Source organism: Capricornis sumatraensis, chromosome X (assembly GCF_032405125.1).
Source record: "Capricornis sumatraensis isolate serow.1 chromosome X, serow.2, whole genome shotgun sequence".
NCBI lineage: Eukaryota > Metazoa > Chordata > Mammalia > Artiodactyla > Bovidae > Capricornis > Capricornis sumatraensis.
The window spans coordinates 121,302,950-121,320,971 of NC_091092.1; the positions used below are offsets into that span (position 1 = coordinate 121,302,950).

General features: G+C 36.2%; 1 protein-coding gene across 3 annotated transcripts in view; it reads right to left on the reverse strand.

The window, feature by feature from the left end:
* Window positions 1–18,022, reverse strand: part of POLA1 (DNA polymerase alpha 1, catalytic subunit) — a 290,997-nt gene that overhangs the window by 139,837 nt on the left and 133,138 nt on the right. For all 3 annotated transcript variants that reach the window (XM_068962031.1, XM_068962032.1, XM_068962030.1), the window contains 2 exons: window positions 8,483–8,661; window positions 6,684–6,815 (listed from right to left, as the gene is read on the reverse strand). In XM_068962031.1, coding sequence (XP_068818132.1) covers window positions 6,684–6,815; window positions 8,483–8,661 — 311 coding nt within the window. The remainder of the gene's footprint in view (window positions 1–6,683; window positions 6,816–8,482; window positions 8,662–18,022) is intronic.

Consider the following 18,022-nt stretch of genomic DNA (forward strand, 5'->3'; position numbering starts at 1 on the left):
GTAAAGTAATAAATTTACTTATAATGAGATTCTACTTCCAACCATCACCAAATCCCATGTTTCTTAATTTTTCTGTGAGAACACAGCATGCTGTCACAGCAAAATGTTGTACCTGATTCAAGACCAGCTTGCTTAATATTCATACTTAAGAAAAAACAGCCATTCACTAATAAAAACACACCAAACCTCCAATGGGCTTCAGTATTAGAATACTGCATTTAAAAAATGCAACTGGTGTCCATTTATGCTAAGCTTCCCTATTAAGTGATGTGGAGCAAAAAGAAATTCTAATTCTTTTATTTTGTCTTAATAAGATTTAAGATGACGTCTATGGCTTCCTAAAGGAACAATCCTTCTTTAAGTACCACTGGGCAGCATGGATTGCATTGCTTGGGATGCTGAATGGGTGGGATGGATATCTATTGCCTCTTTGCATGCCTTTTGTACCACTTATAATCATGCTGTTAAGAGGTTTTACAAAAAAGCAACTCAATTTGTTCTTTTTAAGTGTTCTAAATATAAATGCAGAGGCAAGAAAATAAACAATAATTCCACTGGTGCTTAGAGTTTAAACTATTTGAACTAACATACCTGTGAGACTACTGCATATTGCAACCTACAGCCTAAAAACTATCAGCCCACATCACCACAGGTAAGAAATGAGAAATTTTGAGGGTTATTGAACACCAAATATTTGCAGTGGAACAGAAGTTACTGAACATCATTGCATGGCTCTAAAACCCTCAGATTCACCTGCACAATATGGCTATCATGATGTATTGCTACACTTGAAAAGCAAAAGGCAATGGAAGTAAGAGTGGCCCTGGTAGTAAATTATACAGGTGGGGGTACAGTGAGGGTGGTGATGTGGTGGGAGGCTGCTTCATCTCTTATTATCAGATTTATTTACTAATTGAGCTCTGTATATTCCTAAAGAAATGGTCCTCCTTCAAGCACTGTTGGACACCATGAATTCTGTTGCCTAAGTATGATCCTAAGTGGATGTATATTTTGGCAGAGCAAATACTTCAGCCAATTTTACCCTCCTTTCTGTACTTTTAATAAAAGGTAGCTCCAATTTAACTTCTGGTTTAACAATATTATGTTGGGTGGCTGTTATTAGTTTTGTTTTCGGGGAAAACATATCCATTACAAAATTCACCATTTTTTTTTCAAACATGATAAATTAACAAAATTACCATGGATTCTTGATACACAAAACATCCCACTTCCCTGCCACCACACTGAGGCTCAGCATCCCTGGTCAAATCCTCCTTTCTCTACTAGGTGCTCACAACACATAAGCATAAGAAAGTCCGCCTCGTGAGGCAAGTGACACTGGATGTTATTTTTGGAATTCCTCATAAAAGTGGGTCCAAAAGAGATTTTTTTCTATGTGACTTATACCACAATTAATACACTAAGTAGGAAAAGGGAAAAAAACAGGGAGAGAGCAGGAATGGCTAGGCAGCCACTCTGCCACTTTGTGTAGTAAGAGTGAGACTCATATCAGGACAATAAAAGTATGTTTCAACACAATGTGATTTTGTATCATAATAAAAATATTTCTGGTCAATGCCTCTTTGCCTGATATTTGCTTTGGAGAGACAACAAATTAAGGCTATAAACTTGGAGACAGGCATATATTGAAATCAACAGTAATCAATAACATAAAAGAGAAGACAGGGTTAACAAAGGGCTTTATCAATGCTTTCATATTAAAATACTATGGAGTCTTGTGTGAGCCTGAGAATCTTGTGAACCACTAATAACTTGTCTGCAATATGACAACAGTGCATAAAAAGGAATTTAAAGAAAAAACAAGGAAGTAAATTGCTAAACGTTAAAATGCATACACCTCCAGGAGCAAAGGGCTAGAACAGAGATCACAGATGGTCTCATCAGAGAAAAGTACAGGTCCTGTCCTCAGAAAGCTTATGTCAGGAAACTTCTGAGACTGTAAGACCAACAGCAAATTCCTAAGGAATTCAACCACCGATTTCTGGTCCTACCAACTAATGAATGTTATCATATCCACAGCACTGACTAGCTAGTCACTTAATTTTTCTTGATTGAGGGCCAGCAATACTACTGTTTAAAAACCATAGTGAAATGCCCTTAAGTAATGTTCCTTTACAAGTGGCTGGCAACACTACAAGACTGGTGAGGAATACATTTCACCCAACTGGAACACTCTAAAACCTGTGTAAGCCATCGATGGGAATTGAGGAGCATATTTTAGTTGACTATCCACCTTTAGCAACCAAAGGCTCTTTAAGTATTAAAAGGAGGGTTTAATGTACATTATAACTAATAGTACTTGAGATGAAAGTAAATGACCCACTACCCCCTCCCAGGTACCAAGAGGGGTCAGATTTCCCATTTATCAGCAAGTCTTCAGGGTGGGCAGCATCTCAATCTCAGACTCTTCTGTGGCTGCTTCATGGATGGCTGAGGGGAACACTTCAAAAATGAACCAGCTAAACAAACTTCCCAGCAGCACTTGACAGAGCTACACCTATTCTTCCCATTTCCAAAGCAGTGGAGAATTAATTACCAGTTCTATGGATCTATTGTAAGTATAATAGACTAAAGAGCTATCACAGACACATTTATTGTAAAAGCACAATCCCAAGAGTGTCTAGTGGAGGGCCAAAACGATTAACACAAATGCTTTGTCAGATCAAAGATAAAACCTGCACCGCCCAATTGAGGAATGAATTAGAACAGTGGGTTATCTTTCAAATTAACCAGGGCAGTTAGTGAGGAAAATTTCATGAAAGTGTAATTCTTAGCCTTTGTGAATCCACACAGCAGGCATTCTGCCAGCTGACAAGACGATGAAATTTTCATGCTTAAAAAAAGCCCTCTTCATTTCCCAATTTAGATTAGCTAGTGTTTCTCTCCCCTTGTGTGTGTGTGTGTGTGTGTGTGTGTGTGTGTGTGTGTGTGTCTATTTGCTCTTCTAAAGCAGAATTTAAGGGGAGGGGGAACACATATCAATTTTTCACTGTAAAATTGAGTCTTTCAAAAACATCCTTAAAAGCTTAGAAATATAGTCTTTAAACCGGCTTTTTATGATTTTTCAAAAAATATCACTCAATTTTAACTTTGTACAGAGGAACCAATTAGGACCAGGGCATGAAATCAACTTTGAATTAGAGCTTTCTATGCTGCCTCAAAGTCTTCCAGTGCTTCATCAAATCTTGAGATAAAGCATTAGAGGTCTTTTCCTCCTCAAGAAATTCATAAATTACTTAAAATATCCTTGCTTGGTGCTTCTTGTATTTTTATATAAACGGAAATTTAAATATTCTAGGAAACAAGAATCTGAAGGACACAATCATTGCTATATGGTGAGAGGAAAAAGCATTTCCCCTCTTATTAAAGGAGCCAACATTAAAATATTATTATATGATGTAGACTGATTCTCAGATATATAAAACTTTTAATGTTTGTTCCATCACATTTATTCATTCAGCACTATTTATTCATAACAGAAAATAACAGAATATGTGGCATATTTTTTGAAGAATGATTAAGAAGTATACTGTTACCCTAAACTTTGGCCCCTTTGTTCTTGACAATCAGATTTCTTAGTGATCTAGAACTATGTTCCTTGGCAGGTTATAGTGTCTGGCCAGTACCTTACTCCTCCACTGTCTTACTGTCATGCGAGTGTAGGTTCCTCAGTTCTTTGTCTCGTCACAACAAAGATTTGGAGTGATGGACATTAAAGCCCCCTCGGCGTGTCACAGCTCTCAGGTCTTGGATAGACCGTGTTATAGCTCTCAGGTCTCGAATGGACCATGTTATAGCTCTTAGACAAATCAGTGTTACAGCTCTATTTTATTTAGAAGATAGCAGGAAAATCCATCTTCACAGCATGAGGGCACATCGATCCAAAGATATGAGGAGAAGAGCACCCCAGCGCGCTGGAGAGAGAGCGAGCTAGCTTGGCTCCTCTATTTATATGTTTATCTCTCCCTGGGCCTGTCCTATGTAAATTGGGCCAGCCAGGAGTGTTGTTTGTTTTACCTGAAGTCCTTACTCCGGTCCTCCGACCTTCCTCGGACTTTCTTTTGTTCTATTTTCGTGGGCTTTTCCCTTCCTTGTCTTTTAGCCACCGCCATTTTGGACTCCTTTTCCCTATTCTACCTACCTAACATTACTAAATCTTCTTCCTTATGGAGATGACTCCTTTCTCAATGTATGTTCTTCTTCACCTGCAGTGATTCTAAAACTACCATGAAAAAAAACATGGAGGCTCTTGCTCTCACTGGACATAATTTTATGTCCAATGGGGAGCATTTTTTAACTTGCAAAATAGGAGGAAACTTTTTGGTCATTAGCTTCAGAGAATAGACACTTAATCTTAGTACTTACTGCTGCTCCTGCTGCCAAGTCACTTCAGCCATGTCCGACTCTGTGCAACCCCATAGACGGCAGCCCACCAGGCTCCCCCGTCCCTGGGATCCTACAGGCAAGAACCCTGGAGTGGGCTGCCATTTGCTTCTCCAATACATGAAAGTGAAAAGTGAAAGTGAAGTCACTCAGTTGTATCCGACTCTTCACGACCCCATGGACTGCAGCCCACCAGGCTCCTCCATCCATGGGGTTTTCTAGGCAAGAGTACTGGAGTGGGGTGCCACTGCCTTCTCCATAGTACTTACTACCAGCACTCTTATCTCCAGTACACTTGGTCTACTGACCTCCAGCAGGACTACCACCGATACCATGTATCACACTCAACTAACTGTAACCAGTATCATTTAGAGGCACATTAACAAAAGAACACCATATCCCTCTACTGGCAAAGTTCATTTAAGTCTGGGGTCAGGAAGAAAGAGAACACTTTACTGAAAAAGTATAACAATAAAGTACAACATATAAAAGCTCTGATTTTGAGGATATTTGAAACATTTGTTCATCATGGGGTCAGGAAAAGAACAAATACTGGATTTCTTTCTCTCCCAGACAATCACATATGCCTAATGTCAATAAAAAGAGAAATAGGTTCCTAATTCTGAGGACAGTCATATCACCCTTCAACTGTAGGAATGACATTTGGGTATTTTATTTTGAAATTTCTTAGGAAAGTCAATCAAGTAGGCAGTTAACAACAGGAAAACTGTAACTGTTAGTGAGATAGATAAGACAATTAAATGCTATAGAAACCTTGGGTTAAATGTCTGGATGCCTAAAGCTAGATTATTTAGCTTGAACAATATATAACCACTACCACCACAACACACACACAATTAGAAATCAATCTTTCAGTTAGGGTTATTTCTAACTATTCAGAAGATCATTTTTCTGCCTATTCCTAACTTAGTCAAAACAGATTGCCCGTTCTTAGAGAAGGAAATAGATGAGCTTCTCCTAGTATTAACATTTCCATGGTGAAGAATCTGATAGACTAAACACAGAGAGAAAATTCCGAATTCTTCCCAAGAGTCAAGAATCATGCTCTGCCCACTGAGGTCTGTAAACGAGCTGAACAGTTTTGATTTGGGCTCTTTATGCTAAATAAAGGCCTAACATTTCACGTGCTGAACATTTCATCTACTGCGGAATGTGAACCCACAGATAACCTTTATTCCCATCCAATGTTCATTAAGTGCAGCACAGGATTATTCACTAAAATATTTCAGACTTCCCAAAGTGTAGTCATAATTACTATTTTAAAAATATCTTCAGACAATCCTACTTGGGTTTTTTTCCTTGACAAATATAAATTATTCTACTCTAAAAATCACAATACTTTTCACTCTTCATCCTAATGATCTAATACTTGATTTTCATTTAATGAGTTAGATTTTAAAGAAGAAAATGCTACGTTGTATGTTAAGTAACATATAGTAGAAATTATAAAATGATACTGATCAAAGTCAAGAGTCTTACCTAATAGAACCTGAGCATTTTTTGGAAATGCCTTGCCAGTATAGCCTCTTTACATAAGTTACAGTGAGGTTTCAAAGTAATAGAAAATGTTTTAGATGACAAGTGACATAATTGAAACACTAAGAAAAATCAAATAGGAAATGTGGGGTTTTTTTAAAATTTTAACTTTTTAAGAGAAAAAACTCATTCATATGAAATGTGTTAAAAACAAAACCAAAACTTTCAAAGAAGGCTTCTTTATAATGCAGACAGCTCACTCACTCTTTTGGAATTTTTACTATATGTTTATAAAAATTAGACATTCTCTTTTAAAATGACAGACAAACTGCATTTAAATTTAAAAGACGTTTATTCTGATTTCCTTGGAAAATTAAGCTATGAAATGGTTTAGATTACCACATAAACACAAAGTGTTAGCTAGTTGGCAGTTTATTAAAAATCACCATACATGATGCTACAGTTCTGGCTGGCAAAGAAAGGTTAATATTGACTTTTCCTCCTCTGCCCAAAGATCTGAGTGACCATATAACTTCATTTTATTTAGGTAGCAAGAAACTAAACCTCTTCCTGATTATATTCTCATTTTTTCTTAAAAGCAAAAGCTTCATTTCTAGAAATAAAATGAGATGAAAATCCCCAATAGAAAAATGAAATCATTTTCCTTCATCTTTTTGAAATTCGCAGTTTCGGAAAAAACCCAATAATACAAAAAACCATTTAAAAACAAGTATTAAATCTAAGTACATTGCATATGTAAGAAACTCATGGTAGATACTTACTTCATAGTATTTTTTAATGCAACGTCTAATGTCCATGATCAATTTGTTGCTCAGCTGTACCATAAAGGTCAGAGGAGAAGCCTTACAATTGATGTTACTGCAACGATACAAGCTGGGCTCCATATCAGTTCCCTACAGAAGTTAAGACAGACAAACAAAAGATTATGAAAGGTTTCTGTGCTTAAAAACTTACATGCTGTCCTGCTGTACAATATTCTTAATTCATTTTATTGTTTAGTTTTTAACTTTATTTTCTCAACCACTTTCCACTCAAAGATCCCCTCAGTCACACATAGCTTCCACTCTTGTCACCATGATAATGGAGAAGAAAACTGAAGGGAAAACCCTGCAATCACTTTTTTTACATTCAATACATGGCAGACTCCATGGATAAAGTAGTCTCCGCTCTGAAAATACCAGTGAAGTCAAGTTACTGGAAATAACATCCTTCTTAGAGATAGTGAGCAAAAATTTAAATTTGTATTTATTCATTCCAAACTTGAAGACAATGCAAGAATATTAATGACAATAGTTTGCTTAGTACTGCCAACTTAATTTTTAAGAATAAAGCCTAAAAATTGTTACACTACAAAATGATCACATCATTAGCTTAGCAAATCTAAAATTTCTGTAACCCCGTCCCCTACAAATGAAATGTATTTGGGGGAGGGGAGAGAGAAGAGGAGAACAAATTTGAAAGAATGAATTATTAGTAGTTGGAGAAAACGTTTTGTTTTTTTTTAAACAAAGACAAAGCAAATGTAATATACAGGAAAACTGTTGGGGTTTCTGGAGCATTTGTTTTCCTTCTTGATACTTAAAACATCTTGGTTTCCTGCTCCAATCTGGTACATAACCCTACCCCGCCACACTAAGCAATTCCAGGTGGAAGAGATTTTAGAGCTTGACATCGGCTCTTCCACAGTTAGCCCATCTGCAAGTCGTCAAGCCTCCATGCAATTAACTATCTTATTTACAGCTGTAATGAAGCAAAACTCAAGGATTTAGCAAGTATTGCTGATCTGTGTCTGCCTCTTCCTTGCACTTGCTTCCAAAGACTGCTTTGTTTTGATTCAAAAAAATGCAAAACATCTGCTGTTTGTCCAAATTAACTTAAAATAATTACTTTTAATTTAGATAAAGGATGTATTTTCTTTCAGTTTCAAGGTTTTACATGGTTCTGCTGCCTACTCATTTGCCAATGGCTAGTACATGTATAACACTGCAGGGGAATCAAGTAGATTGGCCAAGTTTCAAGTTCTGATCCAAGGTCAATGATACATTTCTTGGCAGTACTTCTTGAGAAATGTCTGCTTGTGACTTTTTTAATGCCTGATATGCAAAGACAGCAGAAAAGATCATCAGAGTAACTTTGTCAAAAAGGAGGCAAGTGGGATGTGTAAAGATACACAAAAACTTTCCAGAAACACTTAGTTCCCATTAACTTGATTTAAGATAAAGGAAAATATTGCTCTAAGTCTTAATAAATTGGGCTGGGAGTGGAGAAATACAGGTTACTAATTAAGGAATTACCATAAAAATACTTTAAGATAATTTAGAATTTTTAGGAGATTCCATTTAAAAAACCAAGGCCAAGCATTCTAGGAAGCCAAAAACAAATATTCAAGTACACTGTATTAAGAGGTTTTAAGCAGAAATAACGTTAAGTTGTGAAGGCAGAATTCATATGATGCCAAAATTCTTTAAACACATAAAAACATTTTTCCTTTTTACACATACAGTGGAGAGAAAGAGGACTTTATACTAGTTCACTCACAAAAGAAACAAAAACAACTAACCGAACCATCGAAGACACTATCATAAATATTCTCGGTTCCACATGTAGGGCATGGGCATTTGAACCTTTCACAGTCCTTGTATTTCTCTTCATCCGTGAGGTGTGCTGGGCCACCAAGTAAAGCATCATTCTCTTCATCTTTATGATAATGATGAACTCTAAATTGGGTGGGGTCAAGTCCTATTAATGTCAAAGAAAAAATAAATTCAGAAAGGTACAATTATTGGAATTCCCTTCTCCTAAAAATACTACAAAGAAATCAGAAGAGTTGTTTCAAATTCATGAAATACATACACAACCATTTGAACTCAAGATAGAGGCTCACATCACCAAGACAAATGACTTTTTTTTTAAGGAAATTATAAACAAAACAAACTGCATCAAAACAATGCGGAAACAGGCTACTGGACATTTGCATTTGGAAACTACTACTTCTATAGGATGGTTTTACCATTTCTTAAAGTTACAGTGAAAATCTCCCCCAAAATGCACTATTAATATCTCCAAAATCAAAGTATTACCATTAAAACTGAAAACAGGGAATAAAAATCCCGTTAAGGAAAACAAGTTCACTGCTATTACAACTCCTTCAAGTGCAGACACAACTGCTAACCCTGATTTCAATGCGGTGGTCAATTCCATCTTGGCTCAGTAGCTAACAGCATGGAGGTTTGCTATCTAATTCAGTGGTTAAAATTCAGTAGCAGCATCTGTCAAAACGCAACATGGTTTTACTGTTCTGAATTCAGAAATTTAAAATACGTGTAAAAACAATGATCTGCAAATTCTGTAGGCCAAAATGCCCCAGGACAATCCTGAAGCCAAATATACCTTCTATATTTCAATCAAAACAACACAAGAAATCAACTGATGCATAGTTTACACTATCTTGTTTCCCCAAGCTATTTGAGAAAAGGAAAGATTTTTAAGGCCAACAAACTTAACTTATCGTTGACTAAAGCATATATGTCAAAATCTACTATATGAATTTATACTTAAAGATAATTATTCCACTCTATACCTTATTTTCTTGAAAGTATTCCTTAGCAATCCCTAAGAATTCTAGGTATTTTTTGGTTAGAAATATAAATAAAGCTATCATATTTATTTTAGTATAAACATAAATAAGTAATGTAAAAGTCACTGAGCATAAAAGTTCAAATACTAAAAATATCTAAAAATTGTTTTATCTCTATCAACAGCTTGCATAGTTAGATAATCTAACAGATATATTTAGAATTTAGTGACAAGATTCTAAATCCTAGCTGGTCAACTGTCAAGTGACATCTCATAATCATAAAAGACTTAGGGTTGACTCTGCCAGTGGAAAGGTGCTGAAAAAAGAATGAAAAGGAAAAAAAAAAAACCCACTGGGGAGGTGGCTGGCAGACAGAGTTGGAAAGAAATGCATAGCTTTGTGATTAAAAAAGAAAAAGTGAAAAGATTCTTGAGTATTGGTTTTCTCACCTGCAAAATGGAGCTACTATGCACTTTTAAAGTTTAAATCAGACATTAGAGGACAAATTGTTTTCAATGATGCCAATCATGTAAAAAGCACTCAATAAATGCCACATGAATGAAAAAATAAAATAGTAGGTGAACATTATTTATCCATCATTTAATATTCATTCAAAATTACACATTTGGAAAAATACATGAAACACACGTTCATGTTGCAGCCAAGTTAATAGCTGCTCTTTGTAGTAATTAAAGTGAGTATTTCCCAACATGATAGTGTATAATAAAAACAAAGACTATACATTCAAAACAAATTGAAAACCTGTTCTTGGTTAGTGATATAAATTACTGTAACATAGAACACATGGCTCACTAGCCACGTGACCCCAAGGCTCACTATACATTTTTATCTTACAAGTTACCTACAGCTTAAGAGAAACAGCAAGTTAGTGAAGTGTGGGGGAATATATATCCTCTCCTTTAAAGACAAGGACAGAGAGAGGAATGGAGTGAGAGAAACCAGGCCCACGCCTGTGAATGGTGCCATTTCTTCTCTGCAGTGAAGGGTAACTGCTGCAAATTCCTGAACCTCTAGTTGTGAATCCAACTGTATTCACATGTCTTGCTTTATTCGGGATTATGAGAAAGCAGCTCCAGTTTTTCTCTGATGGTATGATTACTCCATCAATTTCCCAGGCCAATACTCTTCAGAGAGTATGGAAAAAAATAAGCAAGGGTTTTCTAAAAGACAAGCTTCTTTCACAACCTAAATATCAAGGAACAAAACAAAGCTGGGTTTGCACACAGACAAAACTGGTTGGGCTGCAACCAGGAAGCAACGAAAGCTTTTATAGGCCTCCCTACTAGCCATATCCACTGAGTGTACCTGAGGCAGCCTGCCCGCTGAACACACCACAACTGGACATGGATTGTCCTGCTACTTATGGACAAAAGCCCAAAAAGTGACTGAGAGTTATAAAAATTACCAGGCCTTATGAAACATCTACTTTAAATGTCCATTCCCACAAGCCACCCTTATCTACCCAGGGCAATCACAAAACCAACTGGCCCAGCTAATTACTTCAGATTTATTCACAAGCTGACTTTTTTTCAAGAAAAGGGACTTCATCTCAGCACTACTGGCCATAAGTCAAAATGGCATATTTTTTTTCAATATAAAATAGGGAGAAGACATTGTAATAACCTTAAAATATTAGGTATATAACAATACTTGTACAAGTTACTTGAATATAAAAATATCACAAAGAAGTGATTTTCTTGGAAGGACAATTTTAAGTTCAACTGGCAAATCACAGAGGGTTAAGTTAAATCTTTTTAAGAAAACATATTAAGTAGTCATGTTAAAAATATGGATCTTTACTGCTAGAATCCTTTTTTAAGGTTAAAATTCACGTTTAAACCCCAAACTTATTCAACACAGAAGTTAATTTTTCCAAATCTGCACAAAACTGGCGATAAACAGCTTATTTCAAAGTTTCAGGAAACTTAAAAAAAGTTTTACTACTTATACCATAAATCGTTAAGCCTGAAATGAAACAGGGAAAAAGTGTCTAGTGCTGCCACCTAGAGGTAGATTCGGAATTTTAAAAAGTTTAAAATATAACTGCTACATAGAACTCCATTTGTAATTACTGTCCTTCCAAAATGAAACACTATTGTCAGAAATGACATTAAAGCAAACTCTTTATGATCACAGTTTCCATACATGCATATACACTGTATAATCAATATTAAAGTGCACACTAGACAGTAAGTAATCACAGTAGTCTTTGAGCAACCAAGAGATATAAAACTCAATTTCAAGTTCCTTATCTCTTCTATGCAGAGCTTTCCCAAACTGTCTGAAAGAAACAGACTTTATGTCCCAGTTGAGAAAAAGAAGTTCTACTAGACTAGCTTTTGACAGATAACTTTAACCATTTGGTCCGGCACAGAATAAACGAAGGAGCAGCCTACTTGGGCTTGGCACCAGTTATGTGGGGGAAGAGCAGTCATGGAAATAATGTGTGCTTTAACTCAACCCTGTGACTTGTAGTGATCCAGTCACACCATTTTTCTTGGGCTGGAGTGGGGGTGTGGGGGAGGGCGACAATGACGAGACAGGACAGAGGCACAGTGGAATGAAATTAAAATACTGTCATTTATAATTAGAAAATTTATAGGATCTCACATTATTTTGGCAACAGGATCAAAGCTCTCATATTTCAAGAGTATTTATAGAAAGTAACATCATGAGCATTGGACAGGATGAGTTCAGGAGTGATTTTTTTACTTAAGATTGCCCCATTCTTATCAGACATACCTCCAATGCAACATATAGAACAGGATTATTTTTTCTACCATTGTATTTTCTAACAATTGTAAACTATTTATCTGTTTTCAGAATGTTCACTTGTCCCCATTCTCAAGGAGTATTTAAAATGCTCCAAATTCAGGGTGTTAGGTTTGGAGGCTGATATATTTGACTAAATAATCATCTTCCAAAAGACAAGGTCTTTACTAATGCAACTGCATATAACAACAGTAGTCAATTACGTATGTTCATACAACTATAGGGAAGCAGGAAAAATCCATATGAATAAAATTACAAATGAGTAGAATAACTGGTATTCACAAGTATACCTTAAACAAATCACTTAAAATACTAGGGAAGCTAATTAATGAAATCCTAATGTGAATTTTTTTTTCTAAAATTTTTTTCTAGGAAATGAATCTTTTCCATGAATCCATGCCTTCGTATATGTGGACTTCCTAGAGAACAATAAACAAACTGAAAATTTAGTATGATTAAAGAAAAAAGTACTTAAATGAACTTTTAAAAGGTGAATGCTTACATCCATAAAAAGCCCTATATAAGAATGTTCATAGCATCTTTATTCATAATAATCATAAATTGGAAACAATCTGAGGTCCATCAACAGGAGAATGAATATCAAACTGGTAGCATATACCATTGGAGACGGCAATGGCACCTCACTCCAGTACTCTTGCCTGGAGAATCCCATGGACAGAGGAGCCTGGTAGGCTGCAGTCCATGGGGTAGCGAAGAGTTGGACAGACTGAGCGGCTTCACTTTCACTTTTCACTTTCATGCACTGGAGAAGGAAATGGCAACCCACTCCAGTGTTCTTGCCTGGAGAATCCCAGGGACGGGGGAGCCTGGTGGGCTGCCGTCTCTGGGATCGCACAGAGTCAGACACGACTGAAGCGACTTAGCAGCAGTAGCAGCATATACCATGGAATACTGCTTGGCAATGAAAAAGACAATAGTGATAAAGGCAACAAGATGTATGAATCTCAAAAATATGCTAAGTGAAAAAAGTTGAACACAAAAAGCATATACCAGAGGAGATCACTTATGCAAAATTCTATAACAGGCAAAACTAACATATGGTTATAAAAATCAGATGAGTGGCTCCTTTTGTGAGAGGGAGGGTATGGACTGAGCAGTACAAGGGGACTCTCTAGGCAATCGAAATATTCTGTGTTTTGATACACTGACTGTGTGATATGCATGGTATGTAAATTATCCTTTAGAAGAAAGTACTCCAAATAAAAAACGTTTGCAACATATATTACCAAAGAACTCATTTAGAACATATAAGGAATGCCTGCAAATCAGTAAGAAAAAGACTACTCAACAGTAAAGTAGAAAAAGACTTAACTGACCTCTTACAAAAGGAAATATTCAAATGGCCAATAAACATGACAACCGGTGCTCAACTGTATTAGTCATCAAAGAAACACAAATTAAAACCATAACATTATGCCACAACATGAAATGAAGAAGAGAGGAAAACACCAAGTACTGCTAAGAATGTCAGGCACTCAAATGCTGCTAGTAGCAGCTCTAAATTAGTAGGACCATGTTAGATAACTGGTAACATCTACTAACACTGAACATATATGCCCGCTATGACCAAGCCAATCTGCTCCTAAGTATAGACCCAACAGAAATACATATAATTTTTCAACAGAAGAGATGTACAAGAATGCCTAATACTGATAACCACCCAGAGTGGAAAGAATCCATTGGGAGGTAGTCACACAGTGTGAGATATTCATAGTAGACAGAAATAAAGTACGACCACATGGACCCATTTCACAGACTGAACGAAAGTAGTCACACATTAAGAGTAAAGACATAATTTATGCAGCACTGAAATATAAGAAAACCTCATCTATGATGTTCTAAGTCATGATAGTAATTTTCTGTTGGGGCATGGAGGATAATCTCTAGAAGGAAATAGGAGGGGCTTCTGAGGATACAATAATATATTATTTCTTGTGCTCAGGACTGACTACACTGGTATGTGTTTACTTTGGGAAAATCCATCAAGCTGTTCAGTTAGGTTCTTGTGAACGTTTCTATATGCATGTTATGTAAGAAATTCATATTTATTTCTCTTACCATACACAAAAATAAATTCAAAATGGATTAAAGACTTTATAAATATAAGACTTGAATAATAGAATTCCTAGGAAAAAACTAAGGAGTACCATCTTTGACATTGGTCTTAGCAGTATTTTTTTGGCTATATCTTAGGCAAGGGAAACAAAAGCAAAATTAAACAAACAGGGTCACATCAAATTAAAAAGCTTTTGCACAGACAAGGAAACTATCCACAAAAGAAAAGGCAGCCCACTTGAATGGGAGAAAATATCTGCAAATAATATATCTGATAAGGAGTTAATATTCAATATACAGAAAGCTCATACAACTCAACACCAAAAAAAAAAAACCAAACCCTAATTTTAAAAATGGGCAGAGAACATGAACAGACATTTCTCCAAAGAAGACAAACAGATGGCCAACAGGTACATGAAAAGATGCTCAACATCACTAATCATCAGGGAAATGCAAATCAAAACCACAGTGAGCTATCACCTCACACCTGTCAGAATGGCTATTATTAAAAAGACAACAAATAACTAGTATTACCAAGGATGTAGTGTGAAGGGAACCCTGCGCACTGTTGATGGGATTATACATTATTACAACTACTATGGAACACAGTATTGTGGTTTCTCAAAAAAATTAAAAATAGAACTGTCATACGATCTAGCAATTTAGCATCTGGTATTTATCAGGGGAAAAAAACACTAACTCAAAAAGATACATGACTCAAATGCTCACTGAAGCATTATTTATAATAGTCATGATACAGAAGCAATCTAAGGACCCATCAATAGATGAATGGATGAAGATGTGACACACACAGGAATATTACTCAGTCACTAAAAACTGAAATTTTGCATTCGTGACACATGGATGGATCTAGAGGGTACTATGCCAAGTGAAATAAGATAGAGAAAGATGAATGCCACAGGATAACAATAAATGTGGACTCTAAAAAGTAAAACAAAATGAAAATAAACTCACAGATACAGAAAGCAAACAGCTGACTGTCAAAAGGGAGAGGGAGTTGGACATAATATATAACATAAGGAGTATGGTCAATAACACTGCAATAACTTTGTATGGGGACAGAGGATTATTAGATTTACTGTGATGATCATCTCATAATGTATACAAATCTCAAATCACTACACAGTACATCTAAAACTAAATAACACTGTACATCAACTATATTTCAACTTTAAAAAAAGAAAATTTACACACTGAAAAAGGTAGGAAAACTGAATACTAAGTATCTCTCATGCTATATCTCTGAGTTTGTTTCAAAATGTGTTAGATTCCAATCAGACATTATGAATCTCCTCACAAATGTACAGACCATCACCTAGGAAGTTGGATTAGCAAAAATTTAAGCTGAACTGAAATATGGGCAAGTCTTTAGATCTAGTTACCATTTTACAAGAAACAGAGAGGACAGAGGAATGTGTTAAAAGCTATCTCTAGGATGCAATCAGCAAACTCCAGAATAAGGGACATTCCATAGGACAAAAATTGCCGGTTTCTCTAACAAATAAATTGGAAGGGTCAAAAAACAAAACAGGGATAGAGAAGATTAACTATCATTTGGACTCTGACTGGATTCCAGTTCAAAGAAGGAGCTTCATTTTAAAGGAAAAATGCATTCACAGTACGATTGGGGAAATACATTTATTGGATATGTGATGAAAAAAGGAATTATGGGGGTTTTTTCCCCATAGTGATAATGTTACATTTATGCTAAAAGGGGGGAACCTTACCTTTCAGAAATGCAAAATGAAGTACCAATATTTATAGATAAAATGATACAACGTCTAGAGTTCACTTCAAAATCATCAGAGGAGGTGAAGAGGAGGAAGGTTGGCCACGGCTGCAGAATGGTTGTAGCTGGGTGGTGAGCAAATGGGAGCTCCTTACACAGTTCTCTTTACTATTACACGTTTGCAATTTTTTTATAATAAAAAAATTTTAAATACTACAGATCCAACTGAATGATAAACAATTGACTATACAAGTGGCAAGCAACTGAATCTGCTTTTCACAGCAACAACAAACCTCTCTATAAGATAAATGAGAAATGTCTGAGTATTTTAAAAGAAATAATATTCAAACCTTTGGGTTAAGTAAACTCCCAAGAGTTTTACTGTCTTGCAAAAGATAACTCCCACAATCACGATGGAGAAAAAAATCCTGCTAGACAGGATTGTTTTTAATGCCCTTGATGATAGCCCTGAACGTGAATTTTAACTTAATGAGACCTGTACCTCTAAGCAAGAAAAAAACTTGCAAGTACCTTCTTTCCTATTTTGAGATGTGAGAAAACACAGTAACTTTATGCTGAAAAAATATTTGGAAAATAACACAAAGGAACAGACCAAGAAAAGATTTCGCTTCTCTTACAGCAAAATCCTCTTCTTTCCATCTATGTTGGTAGATATGGGGTGGGGGGTGATGTGCAGAGTCAGGCTACAGGTTCCTAAACACCCACCTTTTTACAAGTGAGTTAGTAACTGCTTAACCATTTTTTCCATCTGATTTTTTAAAATTAATTAATTTATTTTAGTTGGAGGCTAATTATTTTACAATATTGTAGTGGTTTTTGCCATACATTGACTTGAATCAGCCACGGGTATACAAGTGTTGCCCATCCTGAACCCCCCACCCACCTCCCTCCCCATCCCATCCCTCAGGGTCATCCCAGAGCACCAGCCCTGAGCACCCTGTCTCATGCATCAAACCTGGACTGGCGATCTATTTCACATATGATAATACACATGTTTCAAAGCTATTCCCATCTGATTTTATAAAAACTGTCTTATTTTAGTTATAAGAATATTTATATTTTTTCAACAAAGGAGGAACCTAAAACTCATCATCTTTACACTTTTCTGAATTATCCATTATGTATACATTTTACACAGTTTAAGTATCTGTGCACAATGCTGTACTCAGCTCTTTTTCACTTCATTACATCTTATCCATTTTTCTATAGGCTACACAATCTTGGCATCATTTTAGTATGTTTAATACGGTGATCTTTAAAATCTTGATCTATAATTAATAATACAGTATCACATACTTAAAAGTTGCTGCAAGTAGATCTTAAGCATTCTCACCACACTACCCCTGCCCCACAGAAGGGTGAGGTGATGATTATGTTAATTATCTTGATCTTGGTAAACATTCTACAATGTAAACATGTCTCTAGTCATCACACTGTATACTTTAAATACATACAATTATATTTGCCAATTACTCCTCAATGAGTTAAATTTCTTAAAATGGATCAAACTTAATAATTTGAGAAATCTCCATTTTCCTTTGGAAACTCCAAGCCTTACAAAGTCAGAGTAAGAAATCACTACTCCTAGCAATTCCTCTCAGCATGCTCTGGTGGAGCTCTAAGTTCTTAGAGGTATGCCTGAGTCAGGTAAACAGTGCCACTGCAGGCCCCTGGCACGGTGAACCCAGGTCACAGGGACAAGCTCACCTTGTAAAGACTGAGGTGCAATGCAGTGCAACGAATACCCTTTGTGAGACTCTGTGAACTCCCTCATGTGCCCTGAAGAGCAGCTGGGATGGCCTGGAAGTCAGGGCTCTGCTGCTCATCACTGTGCTGGAAGCACAGTCACACAGATAGCCACTCCCAACTCCACACGCACAGTG